This window comes from Clytia hemisphaerica, unplaced genomic scaffold, assembly GCF_902728285.1.
Source record: "Clytia hemisphaerica strain Z4C2 unplaced genomic scaffold, Clytia hemisphaerica genome assembly, whole genome shotgun sequence".
Lineage (NCBI taxonomy): Eukaryota > Metazoa > Cnidaria > Hydrozoa > Leptothecata > Clytiidae > Clytia > Clytia hemisphaerica.
This window is the reverse complement of record NW_027103512.1, coordinates 1,236,874-1,261,786: the sequence shown is the minus strand read 5'-3', so window position 1 is coordinate 1,261,786 and position 24,913 is coordinate 1,236,874. Positions and strand designations below refer to the sequence as shown.

The window sequence follows — 24,913 nt, the reverse complement described above, 5'->3', positions numbered from 1 at the left end:
CAAGTTAATTTCCCGTTCGGGAAAGTTCTTCCCATTTCGGAAGAATCTTCCCATTTGGAGAAGATCCCGATCGTTAGTTGTGGCACAGACTGTTAGGGCTATGACTCGTTGAAGGTGGGGTTTAAAAAGTAAGGAAGCTTGAATACAGGATGAAGATAATGTTAAGGTTAATGATTTTTTATGCTATTTTCATTTTTCTTTTTCGCAATAAAATTATCAAAGGCGAAAAAATTAAATTTACGGAACATTGACAGTTTTTTCTTCCTTAATCCTTGAGAAAATGGTAATTATTATTTTCCTATTATTAGAAAATCCACTAAATATAATTTAAGTTGGCGGAGAAAGATTGCGTGCAATTTGGCCGGGAGAAAAGTCATTTAAACAAGAACACATTCGAGTCCTTCTGCACTTTTTCTTTCCTTTGCTTTTAAACCTAGCTTTTGTGACCAAGCTCATCAAGATATAAAGGGGTGATATTTGCATTTGATTTATCAATTGCTCAATAGATTGATTTCGGATAATGCTTTTCATTTCAAAAGGTCATCAAGATTAATGGCTGATTATTTGATTGAATCCAGAAAATGAATCATTTTTCCTTTTTCATGATTACATTCACAGTGTATTGCTATAATCTTGATATTAAATCAAAAGGAAAACCCCTGAAATAGTCAACATTTAGAAGGAAAGACTATGAAAAGTAAGTTACAAATCTTGGGATTTTCACGTGTGATTTTACAACAAAGTAAACCCCCATTTCTAAATAAGATAACTTGCAGGCGGTTTTCTTCACTAAAGTATTGTAATAAGACCTCCCCACATGTTTTCTTTTGCTTTATTCGGCAAAAAGGATCTTATTGAGATGATTTACCAGGATATTACAGCTTGAATGACTAAGACAGGTCATAGGCATTGTTTGTGCCCATCACCCGTCCATCGTGTTATTTTACCGTCATGTTTTTGTCACTATCATGTATAGATCGTATTACAACAAACGTGTTTTTCGTTCTCATGATCGATACTATGTATTTCGACATACCTAAACATTATTTTTGTTATCTCCCTTGCTTTTGATACATAACATAAATAAACAAAATATATATACAGATAGTAAGAGTGTGTGGTATAAATTCATGCTCAAACTTTGGCCTACAACCCCTTTATAAAGTCATCTAAACTTGATTTCAAGGGGGCATATTACAACAAATATTTCCCACATATTGGAACAATTACTTAACTTCAAGTTAGTGCTTTTAAGCAGTAAACATTTCATAATCGTAAGTAAAGAAGATAAAAATCCTCAAAAAATAATCCAAAATGGAGAATTGAAGAGTGTTGCACTGTTGGGTGAACAAAAGAGTTAAAATTACAATTACTGCTTGTACTTCTCTTTGGGTGAGCCTATCAATGATCAAAGAAATTTCAAAAACCGTTATTTGGAACCGGATCTTTAAGATGCTACTACTAGTAGTTATGAATTGAAACCCAATGTTTTCTATAAATGATGAAAACAGATATGTTGAAAATGTTAGAAAGGAGGGCTGCATTGGTATTAAACAATTGAAATTTTTTGAAATTGAATCTTTTCACAGTTCACCAGACAAATCGTGTCCAAACAAGAAATAAACAAATTTCTTTTTTAACAGAAAATTTTAAACAGATTGCACTATGGAAGTGATCGATTTTCAATCAATCATAGTTCTAGAATTTCATTAACAATTAGAAGAATTCAGTTGGAAAAAAAACAACTTAAATATGGACACAATAGATTTTAGTATTTGAAGACATAATTTATAATTTGAAATTCAAATTTCTGACACAAAAGACTGGGCAGGAAAATTTTTAACCGTTATATACAGATGCATGAACTACAAAACTTGTATATAACTAAAAAAAACATTTTAAACGTATGCTGGTTTAAGCTGGTCTGATTCTTTTAAAAAAGCAGGGCTGAAATGCATACTCAAAATGATAGTCAAAAATAAGAAAAAATGTCTAAAAGTGATGGATTGAAACAGTACGAGGGAGGGAATAATTATGAAAACACGTAAACGAAACATGTGGCAAAAATATGATAAAAAGTCATATGAATTTGTTGTTTTCTAGAACATTTTTTGTTTCTTTGTATGACAAGATTATTCATGCAGTAGTACATCAGGGAAAATTTTAATGAACCCGACAGTACGAACAATAGAAAAATTCAAAGAAAAAAAGTGCTGATAGAAGCTAATTCCAACGACTCAAATTTTCTGAAGAGAAAGAGACGCCATACTCCAACTATATTGAAGAAAACATAAAACAAAGAATTTTAAAATTAGGTAAGAGTTTCATTTTTCAAGTTTGTTTATTACAATTTATTATCTACTTAAGCGGACTCCACCGATAAAAAAAGATTGACAAAAATATTTTGATACTTGCAATTAAATGCAATGATAATCACAAATTAAAAATAATCTGTTAAAACATGCAGTTGTAAGACCTTTTTCAGATTTAAATCTAAATCTTTAAAGTTGTTAAAAATTATAGTATTCCTTGATTCCTTTGTTAAATTTTAAACCATTTGTATTTTTCATGCAAAAAACAGGAATTTTCAGTCTTTCAGCTTTTCAAACAAACATCACCGACAAATATATCCCTTTACTCAACAGCCATTCAGCTTCATATAAATAAATATATTTGTTTTACATCTTTACCAAATCTATATGTCAAGACAAACAAAAGATTTCATACTTCTTTCCAAATCCGTTTTTTACACTCCTTTATAAATTCAAAACCATTTGACAAAATTTGACAATACCAACATCATAAATGTTCAAGTAAATAAGTCCGGCACCTGTCAATACACATGTTACAGCCCAGCCTAGTTTGGTGACTGGTACTAATGGACGATACAAATAATCACCGATGATTGCGTTGACTCCCCTTAAAAAATAATGAGAAAGAAAAGCCGTTAGAACGGGTATCATGAGTAACAAAATTTATGACAGAATAATAAGAGTAAAGGAATCCAATCTAAAATGGAGAAAAAGACACGAACTTTAGGTGTTATTAAGCAAAGAAAATCAAAGTTTTTCACATGAAATAGAACCTAAACACAAGTTCATATCATGAAGTAAAAACAATTCAGACAATATTTACCAGTAAGCGTGAAGAGGTAGCAAAACAGATAGGCAATGATCCACCAAAGGTGTTGGGTAAAACACAGCAGCAGGAATAGCTCCAAGTAAGGCAACCGCAACAACACGTTCAGTCATCCAGTGACTTGCTCCTTCTTTCTTGTTTTTAGGTACTGAAAGGTCAAAGTAAACAATTAAAATAAGTCGACCATAAGACAACATTGGAAATAATAAAGAATAATGTTTTAAAGTAGCTTAGTGAGTGTTCAATAAAGTTGTCAAGAATTGAAATAGAACAAGACTTTTGATTCTTACAAGCAAACCAAGTACCACCTTCTTAAAATCATAATCTTTCATTTCTCGGTCTCATGGTGATGTATTCCAGATAAATCAATCACAATATAAGTGATGAACAAATTAATATTAAAATATCTTACACTCAAACAGTTCCTTGGTAGTAGCTTGTGATGTCAAGGCTGTGGTGTGGAAAGCTTTCTCATCTGAAAATGAAAGTAAATAAAAGTATTATATATTTTCAATATTATGGTGTTTCAAAATTAACTTAAAAGTCTCAATATATATCGTAATTAGACGAAAAAGTTAAAAATTGAGTAGAATTATATTTGAAACTTTTATGAAGGAAAAAATATATATAAAAACTTGTACTTTTTGATGTGATTGATTTTCTTGCTGTAATAGTTGGTAAAATTTCTCTTGAGAGAGTTCTTGGTGTTGTGTTGAGTGCTAATAAATAAAAACAAACAGGTTTATGAATCATTATTAACAAAACTGAAAAATCAAGGCTCCAAGCAAGACAGCTGTATATCTAATATAATGTCTAACTCTTAAAACTCTTCTAGAAGGATATGGATACCTTTATGTTATTTTTTATCTTTGCATAACAATTCCACCTAAAAACTTGCAAAATCAAATAAACAAGTTAAAAAATTCTCAAAGGAACTCAACTTTATTCAGAAAATTGAAGATGTGAAAAAGTCTAAGCCTTGGGGTCAAAAATTGAAACAAATACATGTGAAGGGTGAGATTTTACAGCTGCCAACCGTGCAAAAGACTGAGAGGTCATAGATGCCAAAAAAGGGCTGTGTGAAATGCGGCAATCTTATTGAAGGAAATTTGATAAACCAGTGGTGCAAATAAGGATTTTAGAAATGACCCGTGATTTTGCGAACACAGCAAGCAGATTTGAGCTGAGGGTCTTAGGGCGCTCTAAGCCTCCAGCATGGATTTTTGACATTTACATTTCTCTATATCTAATGAGCTAATTTGCGACCAAATATGAGTTACCAATCAGAATCGATCAAGTTTTCATCGGACAAAACGTACACAACACCTTCAGAATGACCGGTTAAAACTGAAAAATGATCGGAAATTACTTGCAGCACTGTAAACAGTTTGTGAAGGAGCGCTGAGACCACTTTTGTTTTTGTTGCAGATTCCAATATAAACTTCTCACAAGGATTACTTGTCAATGTGTTGTGTCAACTTGTCAGTATTGTATTCTTGCAAAGGGAATGATAATAGAGTTAAGACTATCCTAGTTTCTAATCCTGATATAAGGAGTCCAAGTCTAGACTGATAAGGGTTCTTTCACAGCTATTTTATTTAAGTTATGTACAGGCCACAATCACAAATCACTTGTGTAAAAAAAGGTAAAAAAGTGAGTCAGTTGGTCTAGGGAGATAATAACACGTTCCCGCAAACCTATAGGAAAGAATTTGATATATTTTGAAATTGAATTTTTCCGTAAAACAATGAAACATGCGACTGAAGTAAAGATAGCGGGTGAAGGGAAGGATGGATAAAGTTGAATAAAATGCTGACAATTTTGCAACTTCCCGACTCAAGATAATCGGAAAAATTGAGAAAAATCATCAGTCAGTGGGACAATATAAACACAAGTTATTTGTGATTGCGGCCTTAGAAAAATGTAATTTGACATTAGCGGGTAGGTGGGTTAGAGGTATGTTAGAGGTTGGTTCATGAAAAATAGCTTGGTTCCAGTTGGTCGGCCAGTGGGTTGTTCAGTATAGTCCAAACTCTTTATATAAAATTTACAGGAAACGCATATTTGGACTTTGTACCCAATGCTCCGCGCAAGCACTTGAGCTAAAAGCAGGACTAAATCAGTTTTTTGAAGTTTGCAAAAAACGCCACATAGAAGATTTTTCAAACTCAATATGTGAATAGAGCAGTAAAAAATAAAAAAACTTTTCTATTTTTCCTTTTTTTTGCAAAAGTTCTAGAAATGAAAATAAAAGGATATATATATAATCATAATTGAATACTATCCACTGATAACCTGCAGCACTATCGTAAAGCTAGAATTGTTTTGAATACTCTTTGCTTGAGATTGACAGATAAAAGTTTTTCACCCGTGCGGGAGTTCAATCAACCCTTGGTCCATGAATGGTAGAACTTAGCTACGCCAGATCATTTTGATGGAAGTTGTTGAAATGTTTTCAAAGCTTTTCACAGAAAATCCTTTGTTTGATTGTCAATGATATGACAGTCAGTCAAGGAAATCCCTCAATTGCGGAAGTAACTTTTTACTGTAATTGCGGTATAAATATCGCTTTTACATTTTCCATATACCGCAATAATAAAATATAATAAGAGCTAGCCTGCCTGTCGGTCACTCAAGGCAAAAAATTTTCTGTTTGAAAGACACATCTTGACTTGGAATCTGCATCCGCCATCTTGTTTTTAAAACGCTTCTTTGAAAACAATGCCCTGGATTCAAGTCAAAGTGGTTCCGCTTGATTCGAATATTAGAATTGGGAAAAAATCTGTACAAACTGGATTTCAGGCTGAATTCAAATGAAAGTCAGCTCATATGCGCACTGCTGACTACATATCGCCGTGTCAATTCAAGACAGAATTAAGTCCATTTTTTCGAAAATTGACTTTTTAAGACCATAAGCCCCTATTTCAGCATGCACGCTTTCCAAAAACGGCCTTAAGTCCACAGAATTCTAATGGGAAAGAGGTGTATTTTGCAATTCAAAACAAAAATAAGAATTTAGAACGTTCCATAATGTATCAACCATAAACAGCCTTAAGTCCTAAATTTTAGTGCAAATTTTATTTTCTATGAAGCATTGACATGAAATGTGTAGCCTTAAAGGGATAATCAGATGGTCTGAGATTTTAAGGGTACCTGTTTTTATACATGAGAAAATGTGATTCCCCAAGTAGTTTTGTCAACTGACAAGTCAATGTCAGGATATTCCACTTTAAAATTTCGAATTCTGAGCTCTTTCCTCTATGTGAAAGGTTCGTGAGAGGTCCCACTGTTTTTTTTGAAGTTCCTGAGAAGTCCGTCTGACTTGTCGAAGGTGAGATATATTTCAGGGGGTCTTGTAGAATTTTCTTAAAGATAATCGACAATGTATATTGGACATTTTTGACTCAAAATAGGAATTTTCTTCATAGTTTAAAGTTCACATGATAAAAGGGAAGTAAAATAAAGTATAAAAGTGTTACCCAATAAAAGAAATAATTTACAAATGCTTTGCAGGACTTTACACTATAAACCCCCTGACAGAAAGGTTTTCTTCGGAAGCGTTTAAATGGCGATAATACTAAAAATTTTCTCCTCAACGGTCCGCATAAACAAATAAACGAAAGTGAAAGCAAATGTCTCTCGGAATTTCATGAGTTTGTAAGCCAACTCGGTTTACAATAACAAACTGGAAAGCGCGATGCGAGATCCATAAAAAAACATAGCGACTGCTTTTTGAGATCTTTTAAAAACCAAGAATTTGAGTTGGAGATTAAGAAACACTATTAAAGTTTTGGGTAAGGAAAAATACAGTCTGTTTTTCCCTGTAGGTTCCGTAGTGAAATATCTCAATCATGTCAATCAATCATCTGATTATCCCTTTAAGTCCAACACATCTCAACCTTTTAAAATCAATTATCTCAAAATGGAAAAAATGGACTTAAGGCTGTCTTGAATTGACACAGCGATATAGCCTGGCAGGGTGGCCACGCTTATTCAAGATGAAAGATCCAGCTTTTTTGGTCAAAAACATCTTTTTTTCCAGGTATTTTCAGCTTGAAAATGTACCTTTTTCCAGCCTTCACCCAAGAATCTGTACTTTTTTCCAGCTATAAGTGAGTGCAAAATTATTACCCAGCGGATACCCCTCAAAACCTACAAAAAATAGAGGTACCCTCTATCTGAAATGTAGGTGGAATTTTAGGCTGAAACTTTTTTGAAAGTACGCTGTCTGTGGATCCTCCATAATTGTTTTTCTCCAATAACTTTTTATAAAATAGTCCTTTTGGTCTCCAATTTTGAACAGTGATTCACTGCAAAGTAACTGATGTTGCAATTAGATTATTTGGACCTAAGTATTTTCAAAACTGTACGTTAAAATCAAAATACACCTTAAAACCTAAATTAGAACTTTTAAGGACCTTAAGATTTGTTTGGGGTCTAACCATGAAGAAGAAAATTATTTTTTTCATACCTGCTATAAGTATAGGTACCAAAAAGTATAGGTTTTATGACCTTTAATTCAATTGTGTAATTTCTAGGTCCGAAAAACTTAATTTTTTTAAACTTAATTATATTAAACCTTCTTAACTTAATTTAATTTAATAACTTTGAATTTTATAACACTTTGTGATAATTGAAATTAGGTATTTTATGTAAGTACATTTATAAGAGGTTGTAAAAGAGTGAACTAAATAATATTAAATTAAGTTTGGTGGCTAAGAGAGCTACATCTTTGTCAGTGCGACACAAACAGCCATATAAACAAAACTCAACATTCTCACAAAAGTTGTCTTTTTGATTTCCCAAACATTTGTCTCAAGCGTTCCCTTCCACAATAATTTATGTAATTGCAATTGCGGTCAGTCCACAGTCGGCTTCAACATATACACGTGTTTTTATTTACGTGACCGAAGTGCCTACTAAAACAATTCGGGGGTAAATAGCGAAGCAACACAGCAGATTATTCGTAAGTATCTTTTGGCATTGACAATCAAATACAATATATTATACTATATTTCCTTAATTCAAAAATCAAAAATTCATTTTTCATTCGCGAAAAATAAAAATAAAAGAATAATGAATTAATATTACATACTAAGACGCCCCCGTCTTTTACTCTCATTTAATTTCCAATCTCGGCACGTGCAAAACGCCCGTCCGCCCAATATCCACCCAATCAGCTTAAATTCACTTTAATTGTCCTTTGACATTCAAAAAATAGTATTTAAAAATTATGAATTTATAATAATTACAAAAAACAAAAAGTTTGATACTTCATTAGTGAAATATTCAATAAATTCCTGGTTTCAATTTTCAGTGGGCGTTCTTCTAGGGCTTCGTTTATCGCGCAATTTTTGCGTCACACAAACTTTCTCGGCCGCTCGTAATAATTATACATTGCCAAATTTGGTTATCCATTGTCGAGTCAGGATCGATGGTGACGTCACCTAAGCATAAAAAAGAAAGGATTTCGTCAGTTTTATGCATATATTAATTTGCGAGATATTCTATTCGCCGCGCGAGCGCACTTTTCGTAGACTAGTCGGAGTACTTTCTTTTACTCGCGGGATTGATGGTAACTTTTCATCTTCGTTATTTTTAAAATGAAGCACAACCGAAAAAAAACGAAACTTCAGAAAGTTGCGTATTTCCAGTGAGTAAACGACTCTGACAATTAACAAAATTGATGATGATGATTTTTTTTCGGTCAGGCCAATGTCTCGTATTGGGGGTTCTAGTCTTGAGCCCAAAGCCTACGCAGGATTGCAGCGTTTGGGTAAACGAGACAAAACTCTAAAAAAGCTGGTGTTTTGACGCGCTTCCGTGCTCTCGAAATATCGCGGTTTGAGACGCACTGTTTGTAGGTTTTTTAAGGGGTATCCACTGGTATTCAAAAGACATTTCTTTCAAATTGGTCATAGAGATCTATGCTTTGACAATAGAATGTCTGATGGACTAAACTGAAAATGACTGCCAAACTCATACTAGACAACATCTTATCAAAATTATTGTTTCTATTTGGTTGAGTTGCAGGAGGCTTTGAGACCTATTTTCGCAACTATAGACGCTTTCAATGAGCGCCCCGTCAGCACCTTGGACTGACTACCCAATTCTCCTCACATGGCATGGGTTGACCCGGGCAAAGGTTCATTCACTTGCCAAGTGAACCGCTGCGAGTGGGAATCGAACCTCAGTCGCCTGTGCAGCAACCAAGGTCAATGACCACTATACCACAGCGCCTTATATATGTATAATCACATAATAATTCTAACCAATTCCTGACATTAAGTTAAAATTAAAATTTCAAAAGAGTTTTTCCAGTTTTTCCAGCTTTCCTGTTTGGAAAATCTACCTATTCCAGTTTTTTCAGCATGCGTGGCCACCCTGCGCTGCGAATCCAGACGTTAAACTCTTTCCACATTATAGCTTCTGATATTTTTGCTGCTTGTTTAAGGTTTGATGTGGGCAACGCGCCTGCAGAGAGAATTTTCCCTGCAATGCAGGTTCAGTCTGATCGGCCAGATTTTGTGCGTATTACTTAGCAGTACTTTATGAATAATGGTAGTACGAATATGGAAAAAGCTGACTCTGCAGAGAAAAGGAAAACAAATGAAAATGAAAACATAGATTCATTTAGAAACAAAATGGCTGTTGGCTGGAAGTCTAAATGTGGCTGATGTTTTATGTGGTTTTTAGTAGTTTTGTATCTTGTGAAAGAGTTTTTATGGAAAGTGTTGATTATATGTGTGTTTGCCTGGGTTTCCAAAGTTCAGAAAGTCTGTCAACAAGGGTTCACATGTTCAAACAGACTATTTATAACATTCTAGGTCAGACTAATCAATCTACACCGAGCTCTATAATTTTAAAAACTTTGTGAGGTGAGGTATTTTTTGTAAAATTATGTTATGAGCTTTTAGCTTCTTGCTTGGATTCCCCAGGCTAATGACTACATTACTAAGCAGCACAGGCAGTATAGACCTAACTCTTCATACAAAAATTACGGGAAACGCATATTTGGACTTTGAACCCTATGCTGCACTCAAGCACTTGAGCCAACATCCCGCAAAGGCGGGACAAAAATCAGTTTTTCTAAGTTTGCAAAAAAACGCCACATAGAAGATCTTTCAAATTCAGTATGTGAATAGGGCAGTAAAAAATACAACTTTTATATTTTTCCTTTTTTTTGCAAAAGTTCTAGAAATGAAAATAAAGGGATAATGATAATTGAATACTATCCATTGATGATCCGCGGCACTATCGTAAAGCTAGAATCACTTCGCGTACACTTCGCTTGAAAAAATGATTGACAGATTGAAGTTTTTCATCCCCGCGGCGCGCGCTACGCGGGAGCTCGGGCGCTTTGCGAGAGTTCTCAGCTCAATCCTCGAACCGCGCTAAAATGGTAAACTGAGCTGTGATAGATCATTTCGATGGAAGTTGTTGGAATGTTTACAAGGCTCTTGACAGAAAATCGTTTGTTTTATTGTCAATGATGACAGTGTGGTTATTAATTTTGTTAGATCTGACAAATTGATGTTTGTAAGTGCACTTTATAGTTTTGATTCCCATTGAAGAATCATATTCTGGTTTTCATGTTATTAGATGCTGTTTTAGAGCTTTAGGTCTACACTGACAGGGTTGGCTACCTGACCCTCCAACTCCTATTTTTGCAAAAAAAAATAGGGTCTGTTGGTAACAGGCTATTTTTTTACAAAAAGCCTTGCCCTAGGGCGATGGGAATTTGATGTTCTGTTTACCGTCGACCGCCCGCATGCTCTTGAGCCACCGCTCAAAAAAGTTCATTATTTCTTAAAAACTCATTATTTTCTTCTTTTCCTGTGCCAAGCTATCCAAAACACTCAAAGTGAATCAAAAATAACATCTTCGCTAACAAAATGTGCGCCTCGAGTAAGAAACATGGTTCCAATAACGTCCGCGAATGGGGCGGGCATTTTTTTAAGCAGTAGGCGGCATCAAGGGCGTTTTAGAAATTCGCGTTTTAGACGCGTCTCGAACGTGTTTGAATTTTTGCGCATGTCATTTTGATTCCAAAAGTGAAAGCAGCTCGATTTCACGTTGGAATTCAAATTCGTTGGAGATTGGAAGCACCAGGTAGGAATAATGAATAATGAATAATGAAATTTTGCCGCATCAAATATTTTTTGAAACGCGACGGTAAACAGAACATCAAATTCCCATCGCCTAGCAGCAAAAAAGGTCATTTTGCCACCCACCAGTTCGCCACCACATCAAACTACAGTAAAAAGATTGAGAGCACCTTTATTCCTAGCTGAATAGATAACTGTGGGTGGATTGCATTTTCTAAGAGGCTTATGTCTCTGATAGAAGAGTCTCTAAAACGAAATATTTAAAAAGTTACATAACCTCATAAAAAAATAGCACAAACAAAATTAAAGGGAGACTTTCAAAAAGATTACAAGTCACAATCAAATATAAACCATATAAATATCAAGATTTGTACTCATAGATTATGAGGGAATGGAGATGTACTTACCACGAATTATAAGGTATTTATTTGACCCATGACAAGTGAGTCTGAACAGAGATCTCGTCGCCATTTTGTCCCGTGCAGTTGAGTTGATCAGGTCGCCGCATACCTAACACAGATATTTCCTATTTAGCCACACGCGGAGATCATATTTTAACTTATTCTAGTTTTGCAATTAGCACCGTGCCGAGAGCTCACAAGTAGAAAATGTTGTTGCCCCGCTTTGATACCGCTAAACGGGGCAATCATATCTAATTAATTGTTTGCATTTTCCTTGGATTTTTACTCGGTTTTTCAGGCCAAATGACCTTCAGTTCAAGTTGAATCATAATAGATCGATCTGAACTATCTACTAATTAACAGAATCAGTATGGCTTAAACATTTTTGCCATGGCCTGAATCGGGGGTACAGGGGGTACACGTTTTTTATATAAGAACATCCAAAATTTTTTGAAGCTTTCGGATAGCTTTCGGATGTCCTGCCTTTAACTTTTTGATATTCAATCCCAAAATGTTCTGAACATGTTCTTATTTTTAACATTTTGTGAATATTTTTGTCCATTTTATTAAGAAATACAGAAGGGTTTTAACAGTTCTCAATATTTTTGCTATCGAAACCTTATGTTCTTAATCAGTTTGTTCTTATAAAAAAATGTGTACAAGATTCGGTTTATTCGTAGGATGGAGGTATAACTCTATGAGCCTTGGGAGCCTCGACCTTGGCTCAGTAAAAACAGGGCAGTAAAAACCTAAAGAAAATGTCGCAAAAATGTGCGGAAATGATTGTAGAATTTGATCCATAACGGTGAGCGATTTTGTTCATTCAATGAAAACAAAAAAAACTATTTCTGTGAATGAAAAAAAAATTTCTCCTGCGAGCCTGCCCGAACAAATTCCATAACAACATCCGAGGAAACCCCGTGAAAAAATTGTTTGAAATTTGAAGACGGGTGTTGTTGTAAAGTTAAGATGTACCATTATAACGTATACTTTGGTATAATTTTAGTCGATAAAAATAAAATAAATATTTCTTATTATTATATAAATCAACAAAATAATGAATTTGGATTAAAAAATCAATTTAAAAGTTAAAAGACTAAAATTTATAAGATTTTTAACCCCCGGATTAATGGATAGATCGTAAAATCATTGCAGCAACAACAAATCAATTTTTTAACAATAGCGCAACCTGTTTGGGCAAGGTAGCCAATCAGAATCGAGCAAACAAATGAAAAGATTTTTTTAGCCAATTGAAATCAATGGCTTTCATGACATATGCTCATTCACTATTTGAGGTTCGTATACGGGGTTTCCTATTTTCTGACTTGGTTCGATCGATGGAGAAAGATGGACGGCGAGAGAATTTAGGTGATGATTTATCAACAATTTTTGTCGTTTTATGGTATATATTCTACTTCTATTCTTCTTTATTTCTTTCGAAGATGTTTTTATTGAATAGAGATTTTCCTCGTTCTATTTACGGTGTACCTAATTCCTTTCAACACTTTGACCAACAGCTATCACGAATTCGAGTCCTGGAGCTGTTCAGCTCATATGTTGGACTTTTTTTATATAATTCTATTTTCATCTTTTCCATGTTGTCCATAACTAGTATGTCCTAAGAGTGAAAACTCTAAATTTAATGATCTAAAATGTTATAATATTAATGATAAAATACCACAATGAGATATTTTGGTAGCCAAATATCAACGTAAACAAAAATGTTGAGCAATGATATTGGGTATGATATTAGAAAATCTTTATTCAACATTTATTCAAATTTTTACAAACATTTTTTAGACATGAAAGATGATCCCTCTGGGCATTCACCACCAAAACCAGCACTCCTATGATGGTAGTAACAACACACCTAATAGGAAGCGCCCGAGCAGTGCCTTGAACACCAGCACAGAAACATTTGTAAAGGAAAATGTTGTAGACTCTGCGAAGAGAAAGAAACTATGTACTGACTCAAGAAAGTCAAAGCCAGGGCCATGGAAACTTTTAACACATGATGTTCTTGCCAGGTTTGATGATGAATACCAGCCTGGAACTATCAGTGATTTTAGAGAAACTGGCCATGTCAGTATTCAACTAGACAGTGACAACTCGAGCAAATCTTTTGACCTTTCAACTGGTATAGACTATGTTATTATTAATGCTGCTCCAAATAAATCTGACATTACATGCGGTTGCATGGTCTGTGTAAGGCTTCCGACTGCTGATGTGTTTGTGAAAGGTGTTGTTTTGGAAATTAAAGATAGGCCACTAAAATACAAAATCAAAGTTAATGGACATAATAATGAAAAATGGTTTTCTCGCATGGATATTAGATGTATTAGACCTCCTGTGATCAAAAACGAAAATTATGACGATGAAGCCACAGATTCAGCCTTATCAGAAACTGAGGTAGACACTGAAGTAGATGAAGTATTTACAACAAAGAGAATGGATTCAATGCCATCCTCAAGCCGCAGCTCTACGCCCCAAAGTATTGGCTCACGTTCTAGTCGAGCAACAACCCCACACAATTATAAGAAAGGGGACATTTTGATAGCAAATGATGGGTTTCGTAAAAAGTTTAATGGCAAACAGTGGAGGAGATTATGTTCTGCTCGCAATTGTGAAAAGGAATCACAGAAGAAAGGCTTGTGTTCAAGGCACTTCTCATCTCAAAATGATCAATCTCTCAAAAGACATTCTGAATCCCACACACCAGATACTTCAAGCAACCACAGCGCTACACCAAGTGAGTACCCATCGTGGCTTGACGAATCTGCTGTAGAAGCTGCTTCAACTTTGATGACACTCAGCAGATGTGCCACTCCATACTCAGATTCTCCAGTCTTACTAAAGTCCCCAGTATCTTCAATATCACCTTCAAAGATGTATCACCACACCACAATCAGTCCTTGCACAACATACCACAGTGTTATAATTGCATCAAGCAGTACACCGAAAGTTTCACCAAATAGAATGTCTTTAAACAGTACACCATCATTACCTGTTAGTCCTGACTCAGGGATTTGTCTGTCATTACGAGAAGACAAACATTCATCCCCTAGTGTGAAACTTCAGGAAACAATGTCAAGCAATTTTGGTGCAAAAAACAGATTCTCTCCAATCAATCCTTTGATATCTACATCAATACCATCAAGCATCATTCAATCACCTGTTCCGATTCAACCTTTGCCAACAAAACCATCAATTTATGATAGTCCCCCTATGTTGAATAAAGCAAGTGTGAGCCCATTTCCATTGGGCTCTGAAAAGAGTGTCTTCACTAAGCCTGGCTTGATACCAAAAGCAACTGGGAGATCTAGTATTCTTGACAATTCTGGCATGAGTGATAGTCCAACCAATGTTTCTTGGTCAATGCCAACATCCAAGACCAATGAGACACCAGAAAAATCACCACGAAAAGTAAGTCTTCTTTCTTATTTACCTTTTAATCCCAGAATTTCAGACATCCTTGCTTTTTGCATAGTCTAAATACATGGAAATAAGCCCACAAAAATGCCCTATATTCTTGCAAAATGTGCTAATTTTATAAACCTTGCTTTGAGCACTACTAAAAGAGGTAGGAAAAATAGAGAAGATCAAAATATTAAGGGAGTTAAGGTATAATATAGAAATTATATACTTTTAGCTGACAAAAAATTAAGAATGATTTACTAATCATTTAGCTTTTCAATACACTGTGGACACTAAATAATCTCAGAAAAGCTGTTGATAGAAACAATTTATTTTTTGTATTAAAAAAATCGTTAGAAAATTTGCATTTTTTGATTTTTTATCTACTAAAATTATGATATGGTCTTGTTCTGCTAGAACTCCTTTCATTTATCATTTCTTAAAGCAAAAACAGGATCTTTCTTTCTCGTTTTTTTGCTTTATACTCTTGTTCCTCTGGATTTATTAAAAAGACATAAGAAAAATTAAACTTTAATTTTCCAGATTCCTGATGATAGACAGAATACCGGTCATTTTAATGATCTGTTTTTCATAAATTTTTCAATCCAGGCCAGCCATCGTGGGCTCTTAGAAAGACATTACAAAATCCCTTTCCAGTGCTAATTATGAAGATATTCATCAAAATTTGCCAAAAATAAGAATTTTGAGGAAATTTAACCTGATTTTGCTGTAGATAATATATGGAAAGTTAAGTAAGATTTCTTTTCATCATAAATCTTTTCAGATATGACATGAGATGAGCTCAGTTTTGATATTACATGATGAATGACTGTTTTGTGCTTATATAGATTCCTTATCTTTTATGATAATGTGGTGTGGTAGTGATATATAGTAGTAATCATAGTTTTAAAAGCTTTTATGAATGAGACAATTGGTTTCTTTCTTTAAAAAAAAAACTTATCAGAACAGAGACAATTATTTTCCTCTCGTTCAAACAAAGGTTAGCTTTTGCTTAGTAGTAGTTTCTTGAATAAAATGAAGCCTACATAGAAACTTTCTCTACTTTATTACATGTTATCTCTATAATTATGGTGGTTCCCTTCTAACCAAAAAAATAAATTATTAAGAATGAAACAAAATAATCAGAGCAGTGGAAATTCATGAATGAATCCTATCTTGGAAATATAATTTTTCTTTCTTTTTGTAGAGAGCTGATATCATATTCACTATATACAGCCTCTCAAAACAATTCATTTTCTGATAAAAGGAAAGGAAAATATTTATATGAATAGTACAAACAATTTTTGTCTACTAAATATGAATGGCTGTTTCGCTCTTCTTTTATGTTTCCAAACTTGAAAAAAGGAGAAAATGAAGCCCTACACTTTGTTTTAAAAAAAACTTGAATTATCATTTCTTTGGAAATGATTTAAAAATTAATGACTTAGTTGAAATAAATGGTCCTCATTAATTCCTAATCAGAACTAAGAACCCAAGGTTCAGCATAAACAGAACAATTAGTTTTGTCAAAGATTAATGTTCAAGTATTTCTTTTTATTATAATGAATTAAAATTCAGTTTCTTTTCAAAATCTTTCATGGACATTTCTCAAAACAGAAAATAGATGAAACAATAAAACTATCACCCTTAAGTATGTTCCTACTATTTTTATAACTTACTGTTATAGTAAGTAAGTAAGTATATTCATCTCGTGACTGTGTGAGAGAGTGAAATAGTCTATCCCCTTTTCTATTTGCGCTAGACCTGGGAGATCGAATGCTGAGGTGGAGCGCCACACCTACTGTCAGCTCCCAGATTACCCAATCTAAGCTACTCATCCGCTGAGTTGGTGGTGACCAGGGATCGAACCCACAACCCTTAGATTGTAAGGCGAATGCTCTACCGACTGAGCTACCCGGTTACTGTTATCCTTGTAGTTAAGTAGCTCAAAGCATTTTTATAGGGATAACAAATTATCAGTGTTAGGGCATAAATGCCTCAAATTCTAATGTTGAGATTCCAAAATCATTCAAATGATATTAAGCTTATTTTTGCCTTAAGCGGTTTCCTTTCAGCTTTTTAAAAATTCTCTTTTGAGTAAATAATAAGGATTTATTTCCAGGTTTTCTCTGAGTTTTCCTAAAATTAACCATCCTTGTATTGTATTCTCAATTTGAATCAAATGAATGAAGCTTAAATTCTAGGGCAGCATGACACAGAGAGGTACATCTAATTTTCAATCTCAAAAAAGTTAGTACCCATTAAAACAGCAGGAGCAGAATAAAAAAGTGTCTTTTCTTCCTGACTGACATGTAACAGAAACATATTTTTTTGATTTTCTATTTTTGAAAAATCAAGTTATATTTGGTGAGAGGATGTTGACTGCTAAGTTTTACACGGCATTGAGGGTGATATCCCCATATTTTTCTTGCTTACTGGCCTCTAAATACTAAAAGGGTACTAAAAGGGGTGGTGGTAAGGGGGGATACATGTTCAGTGTAGTAACCCATGGGTAATAACCTGATTTTCGGTAATTTTTAAAAAATCTGGGACCACCACCTTTTTTTAGTGTACATGGTACTAGTTTTTTCTGGGATTTTTTTTTAGGAGACCACCCCTTTTACTACCATGTAGCTATTACCATCAATTCGAATCCTTGGTAGCTATCATCACCCATTTCAATCCTCATACCACCCTTTTAATATCCTGTAGTGGCTACCATCACCTATTTTGAATCTTTACAACACCCTTTTAATACGTTGCAGGAAACTAACCACAACTGTACTTACTTTGTCTTTATTTTAACACAATTAACCATTCTTTCTGGTTCTTTTGAGGTACTGAAAAAGTACTGAAAAGCAATAACAAATACAGCTTGATACTAACCATGATTTTTTTCTAAAACTTTGGGATAGAAAAGCTTTTGCTGGCTCCTTGAACCTACTTAAACCTATTGAAAAGTGAAACAGAAAACTGAAAGATTTCTTACTAAAAGTATAAAGGGAATTGGGAAGGATAAAAAAGAATAATAAGCTATTGTAAGTTGGGGTGCAACTTCCTTGCCAGGCAGTTTACTAAGCAATGAACAGAGTTTGAAAGAAGTTTCGTTATATCAATATAGAGTTTTTTTGAGTTATATAGATGATTTCATTTGTTTACAAGTCTGAATCTAATCTTAAATTCCCAAGCGTATTTTACAAATGACTTCAGATGACCTCAAAAACTCATTAAAAGTGTGTAAGTCTTACAAATGCCTGCCATTTCTGGCAGGCAATTCATCTTAACTGCCCAAATCATTTCTTGAGTCTGCTTGAGTTAATAATGTAATGACTATTTTAAGTTTTGAATAAGTGAGTCCTTCAATAACATTAAACGTCACGGCGAAATAATCTATATCAAAGGCTACAACAATGGGCATTGCTTAGTTTCAGATCAGAAGAAAGTGCTAAATATGGCCTGGTAGGTTACAGAAACAGCTTACAAAAACTTACACAGTAATAGGAAAAAAGTTAGTTTTCATTTGTAAGCAAATTTGGATTTAGTATTGTTAACTAAAACTGACTAAAAATATTTTGTTACTGCAAATATTAAAAAAAATTATTTTCACATTTCACTTGATTTCACTCCAAAATATTAGACCGAAGACTGTTCCAGGCATATTATTAATAGACCATAACTCAAAACCTCAATACTGAATTTTATGGAACATATAAATATAAGAAATGTTTTTTGCAGTTTGCCCAGGTTTGCCTCGACCCTCGATACTCTCCACTTCTTTGGCTACCATTATGAAAAACAATAAAAATACACACGGCATCGATTTATGTAAACATTTGAAATTCGAATATTTAAAACATTTGAAATTGAAATTTCTAAACATATTCTCATGGTTGGTTGAAATACGATTGACGTTTTTGCTTACATTAGTTTGTAATTTCCCGCAAACTTGTAATTCCCATTGTTTGGAAATTCATCACCTTTTTCAAATTTCTTACTAACTTCGAAGGCTTAAGTAAATGGAATATCATCCAATTAAAACTTGAATCGCGTTTCTATGTTCTTTTTCAGACCTCTTTAAAGTTTCAGATTGATTTCCAGTGTTAAATTGACATCTTTCAGAATTGCTAGAATTTCAACCCAAACCATGAGATTAACCAGGAATCCCCTGCTTGTTTTCGTGAAATTCTGGTTAAATTACCCTCGGTCAAATTTCGAAATGATTTAAAATTTCAAAAAATTTACCTTGGGGAAATTTATCCCGAATTTCCCTCATAACCATGAGATTACTAGTACTTACAAAAAGAGAGAAAGAGAAAAATAAAGAAAGAAAGAAAGAAAGAAAGAAAGAAAGAAGATCAAGAAAGATTTTATTTATGGCACATGCAGTACAGTGCAGTACGATAATACAACTGGCAGTTTTTCGATTGGGTTTGATCGAATCTAGCTGAATATACTACATTGTACTATACTTTAAAATTAAAGTTTACTTTGGGATTTCTTTTAGGGGACCACCCTTTTTACTACCATGTACTAAATGGAAATAACTTCGAAAAACCGCCACCCCACCGGCTACACTGAACATGCACCCCCTCCCTCCTGGGTGGTATCTTAGGTCATTAATTTTTCTAAAAATCAAGGTTAATACCCTACTCTAGTTACTACCCCAAGAAATATTTCTATAAGCCAAAATATATTGTTGATCTTTTAGACCAAAATCTGACTATTCAATGTCAGGAGTTTTGCTTTGTTTTTGATAGGCTGGTGAATGAAAAAATTAACTTCTGTGAATTCTTAGTAAGCCCAGTGTATTGATCAGCATAAACTTGAGACAGCGAGTCAAATTTCAGGACCAGCAAATTATAATTTTTTTGTCCCTTGGACCTGCAAAATTTGTCGTTCCCCAGGTCTTAATAGGACCCCTGCAGTGTTATTGCATACTGAACAATACCTATGTCCAACATATGAATATTAACTCATTATCCTACAACCACGCGTCAGGATAAGCTTTTTATGCTTCTTTGGTGTCTTATACTTCTTTTATTTTTGTTGCCTTTACACATTAATCCTATTACATGTCGTTAATTTATTTTCTAGACACCCAGCAAAAGCAACAAGGAGCATATCAGAAGACCAATGAATGCCTTCATGATCTTCAGCAAGAAACACCGACATTTAGTCCATCAGAAACATCCCAATCAGGATAATCGCACGGTATCTAAAATTTTAGGTGAAATGTGGTATGCTGTCAGTCCTGAAGAGCAACAAATGTATAGGAAATTGGCAGATGAGGTAAGCTTTCACAGATGAAACCATAGTCTACTGGAGGTACTTGCTTTGACTGGAATGGATCACAAAGAGTGTAAACAATTATTCTTAAAGTAGAGCTTTTCCAAAAATAAATAGGAAAGAGATGAGTTAAGCAAAGTAAATAAATTTTACTGGAAGGGCTTCACTTAGCTACTAAGTAAAGTAAGAAAGAGTTAGGAAGCAATCTATCGACAGTGAATTCTAGCTTAACACCTAAATACTGAGATGGGGGCTGTAGTCATAGAGTTCACTATGTAACACTGTCATACAATTAATTCAATCAAAAGTTTCATCATAAATCCAATTTTGTGATTAGGACTTTATAATTTTTGTGTTCGTTTAGGTCAAAGAGCAACACTACAAAAACAATCCTGAATGGAAATGGTCTTCAAAAGATAGAAAGAACAGTCGAACAACAAAACAAAAATCGGAAGATGGTAATGTAATATCATTTGTTAGTTTAAAAGCAAAATTCTGTACTAAGTTACTTTAATGGATAAATTTTCACTGGGTTTTAATTTTGCAAATTTGGGTGTCATCCACATAATTGGGTCTTCGAAATTTTGAAAGGTCTAATCTGCGAAATTCTTTTGAACAAAACTCAAAAAATGTCAAATAACTACTTTAAAATGTTACTTACATCAAAGAAAAGCAAATAATCAAGCTAAATCAGGTCTTCGGCCGTTGATTCAGGTCTTCGGCTGCTAAATCAGGTCTGCGTCTGCTGACGGAAAAAAAATTTGCGTTAGTACCATGGTGGTGTGCCATGTGAATTGGATTAAATCACTTAGCACTCAGTTGTACTAACTTGATAAAAAATTACCAAATTTTGTTATTAGCTGTGTGAAAAATGAAATTTTGTGAGAAAACATCTTATTTTACAAAATGAGTTTCTAGGATGTTAAAATTTTTTTTCAAATTTACAAAAAGTTTTTTTTTAATCTCAAAAACGATTTGTCAGTTGCCATAGAAATTCAATATTCTAAAATGTTTAATTATGTTGTAATTTCCTATTGAAAGATGGAACAGGATGGAAAATTGAAACATTTAAGATATTAGATTTTGTCTTATCTGATTTTATTGCTTTTATGATGGTCAAAAAGCCATTTTCAAGGGTGGTGCACTATGTAAATTTGAGCCAAATTTCAGTTAGCACTAACTGTACTAAGTGTACAAAGGTTGGTGGTGCAGAGGAATGTAAAGAGATGGAAAAACAGCTTCTTCAGAACAATAGACAAACAGCTCGTTATATACCAGGTCCTTTACCCTTAAGGGAGTTTGTTTCGAGCTAATGGATTTCTTTTGTTGTTGCTTTAAAAAAGTTGTATAAATAGCGTGGTATGACGAAATTCTTTTGTTTCAGGTCAAATTATGCGTAAACTTTAGGGGCTTATATTTTGGGGAGACCTCTTTTATACCAAAAGATACCTATATTTTCTTGCTCAGAATTTTCTAGCGATTCTAATGATATAACAGCATCATGACCGCATAATTAGATAATAGCTAAAGTGCACGAAAATAAGAAATCAAATCTGTCTTTGATGAATTTCTATCAAATCTTTTAGAAATAATTTGGTATCATTGTGATGAGAATTTTTCAGACTACAATGTTAATGTTAAATTTGTTACTGCATACTGAAAGTTTAAAAAGGAATGGATCAAAAACGAAAAATATAAAACCACTCTTATAAACACAGCATATAAAAACCAGCCCTCTTCGCATGGCGAGCCGTTTTTTTCTGAACTTTTTGTAACGACCAAATTAAAGCTAAAACAAAGGAGTTTTCAATAGACACAATTAGAACACTTCGGGTAATCAGAGAAGCACTTTTTCTATTCCATCCCATTTCTCTGGGTGGTGTTACTAACCTCTTGCCAAAGAGTTGTTAGTAGGCATAATGTCTTGTACTAACTGCTTGACCCCCTCCCCCTGCTTAGACTTTAGATTTTTACAAAACACAATAACAGTTTCTAATCAAGGATATAGTAATAAGTTTTGTTATTTCATTTGTTTTTAGGGACATCATCAACAACACCAAGGCCTCATTTTGAGCAGGTAAGATTGGTTACTAAGGATTAGTAGAAAAAATCAAAAATAACAAAAATCAAAAAAATAGCCACATTCTTTTTCACCGTTCAACAAGTGCTGTAGAGCAAAATATAAAGTTTTTTAGAAATTCAGTTTATTTGAACTGATATCAGGGATTGAATTAGTGTAACACATTTTTCATCATGTTTTTCAATTAACTACAAGCTAAAAATTGGAAATCAAGGAATTTCAAGATGCAAAACCATGCTTACCAAAAAAGTGCAATGTGTTTCTTACCCTTATTTTGATGCACGGATATGTGAATTTTTGGGACTGCAAAATTAAGTTTCCTAGAAATGAAAAAACTTGTGTTTATTTCTAGAAATCACCTGGAGATGTTCAGCTAGAGTGTAAGGAAGACTCCCCATCAATGTTCAATTTTGATCCTACAAAGCATACACCCCCACCACCACTACACGAGATCTTGAAAGGACCACATCACATCACCAAAAGCAAAGTCTTCAACTTTGACAACTACAGTCCTATAACATCTGAATTTGAACAAAATCGCTCCTCAATTCAACTAGAAAAACAACAAGAGAAGTTGTATCAACAACAACAGCCTTCACCGCAATACCCTATTGGCACACACCAACAAACTGTAACAATGCCAACACTACTTCCCAACAAACCCTCAGTTATGCCGGTTATGATCTCATCCAAAGTTTCACCTTCAACAACACCCAAGGCTTTCTCTATCTCGAATATAATCCAAAAAGATGAGAAGCCATCTGCACAGTTGTCACCACACGCAACAATAACAAACAATGGTATTGCGAGCAGTCAACCTGTCACAGTTCTGAAACAGCAGAATATCAATATCAACATCAATGATGGGCGACAATCTGTTCTTCTCTTTGGCACCTCACAGTCTTCGCAACCACCAAATTTAATACGCCATCATCCACAAGATGCCAACAAAGCAGCCCAAAGTTTGTTATTAATCCCAGCTTCAGTTAATGAGCTTAGAACACCTCAACAAATGGAATCATCAGCATTCAGTAAATATCAACCTCTGTCATCACATCAACATGTCATGCACAATGATGCTTCTTGGAAATCACTTAGGATGTCTGGTACATCAAATACAGTGACTGGAATGAGAAGTTCATCTGTGGCTAGGATTAGATTTGATGATTCAAAAACAGAGGTGGTTACTGATAGATCTGTTAAATCGGAGCCAACAACTCCGACACCTGGAAGTCCCTCGAAAAAATCGATTTTGAAACGTCAATCCAATGATGGAATGGAAAAGTAAGTTTTTTTTTAATTTTAAAAGCTTTGGGAATCTGTAAAGGTTTCCACCCATTTGGATTTATTTTCATGGGCTTGATCACCCTGACCCTACTTGGGGCCTGGAATAAATTTATAAGCAATAATAGCGAGTTTATAAGAGTTTATCACTTTTATTTCTTGGTGTTTTATACAGGGCTCTTACTGACTTCTTGATATTTTGATGCTTTTGTCGTTAGGGTTTTCGAGCAAGTGGATTTCGAGCAGCATTTCAGGAAATTACCGGAATTCAATCCAGCTGGTGATCAATTCGCATCGAACGCTGCCACATCATCAAGCCATCAGAATTCCTATCCGAATGAATTCTTTTTCGGAGATTCCGACCCCGCTGGAGCTGCATCTCAATCCTTGACATCCAACAGACAAGTTTTGGACAAACGTCGGAACCTGGTCATGAAATTGTTTGAGCAGTATGGGTATTACCCACCTGATAATGCTACTGTGACTTTCCAGCAACAGCATAAAGATTTGTTCCCAAACCGATTCAGCTTGCAAGTAAAAATTCGGGAAGTACGCCAAAATTTGAGGAAAGCCAGGTAAATATCACATCGAATGAATTCTTAACTCAGGAGGTTGAGTTTTGAGCTCTTTCAAGAAAACATCATTTTATATCCTAAATCAGGATTTAAAATGATTCGATTGAAAATTTAACTATGTAGCTTATTTCAACTTATTGTCAATAAATATGATGACAAAGTGCTCCATCAAGGTAGAGCTGAAAAGTTAATTTTCAAGAATACATATCTTTGATGAAAATAATGCGAGGCTTCAAACTCCCTGCAATGCTGTAAACATTTTTTCAAAGGATTTAAATTTAAAATTTTTAATTGAGCTTTGTTAATATTATATTTTGAATTGTTATTTTTTTAGTCCGCGCAAGATAAAAGGTGAGTAAACAAACTATCGACCAATACATCTTTTGATTGTTGTGGTGAGAGAACTGGTGTGTTCTCTCTGCACTGTAAGAATTCTATCCTTTTGATTTGAAAACAATGTTACCACGGTATGGAAAAAAACAATGATATGGAAATTAATTTTGTCTTTCGTTCAACGGAAGCGTTCCTTTTAAGTAGTTTATTATTATCATCATTATGTTTTTTAACTTATATCTTATAATAACCGTCAAAAATTAAATATTGCCAAAAAGAAAATGAAAGAAAATA

At 34.1% G+C, this 24,913-nt stretch overlaps 2 protein-coding genes across 4 annotated transcripts; one reads left to right on the top strand and one right to left on the bottom strand.

Annotated features, from left to right (window-relative positions):
* Window positions 1–2,121: 2,121 nt before the first annotated feature.
* On the top strand, window positions 2,122–24,684 carry LOC136799285 (uncharacterized). 3 transcript variants are annotated; one of them, XM_067055987.1, is made up of 8 exons: window positions 2,122–2,315; window positions 13,448–15,070; window positions 20,156–20,350; window positions 20,712–20,805; window positions 22,387–22,424; window positions 22,780–23,711; window positions 23,930–24,286; window positions 24,621–24,684. In XM_067055987.1, exons 2-8 carry the CDS (start codon window positions 13,457–13,459, stop codon window positions 24,643–24,645), a joined length of 3,255 nt encoding a protein of 1,084 aa, XP_066912088.1. In that variant the 5' UTR covers window positions 2,122–2,315; window positions 13,448–13,456; the 3' UTR covers window positions 24,646–24,684. The 3 variants fall into 3 exon arrangements, with proteins under 3 accessions (XP_066912088.1, XP_066912085.1, XP_066912086.1); XM_067055984.1 differs by lacking the exon at window positions 2,122–2,315 and adding an exon at window positions 12,929–13,049; XM_067055985.1 differs by lacking the exon at window positions 2,122–2,315 and adding an exon at window positions 12,947–13,015.
* Window positions 2,655–11,770, bottom strand: LOC136799286 (succinate dehydrogenase [ubiquinone] cytochrome b small subunit, mitochondrial-like). Its single transcript, XM_067055988.1, has 5 exons — window positions 11,654–11,770; window positions 3,780–3,857; window positions 3,551–3,613; window positions 3,136–3,286; window positions 2,655–2,919 (listed from the first exon to the last, which is right to left on the bottom strand). The coding sequence occupies exons 1-5, from the start codon at window positions 11,715–11,717 to the stop codon at window positions 2,757–2,759; spliced, it is 519 nt and encodes a 172-aa protein (XP_066912089.1). The 5' UTR covers window positions 11,718–11,770; the 3' UTR covers window positions 2,655–2,756.
* Window positions 24,685–24,913: the final 229 nt, after the last annotated feature.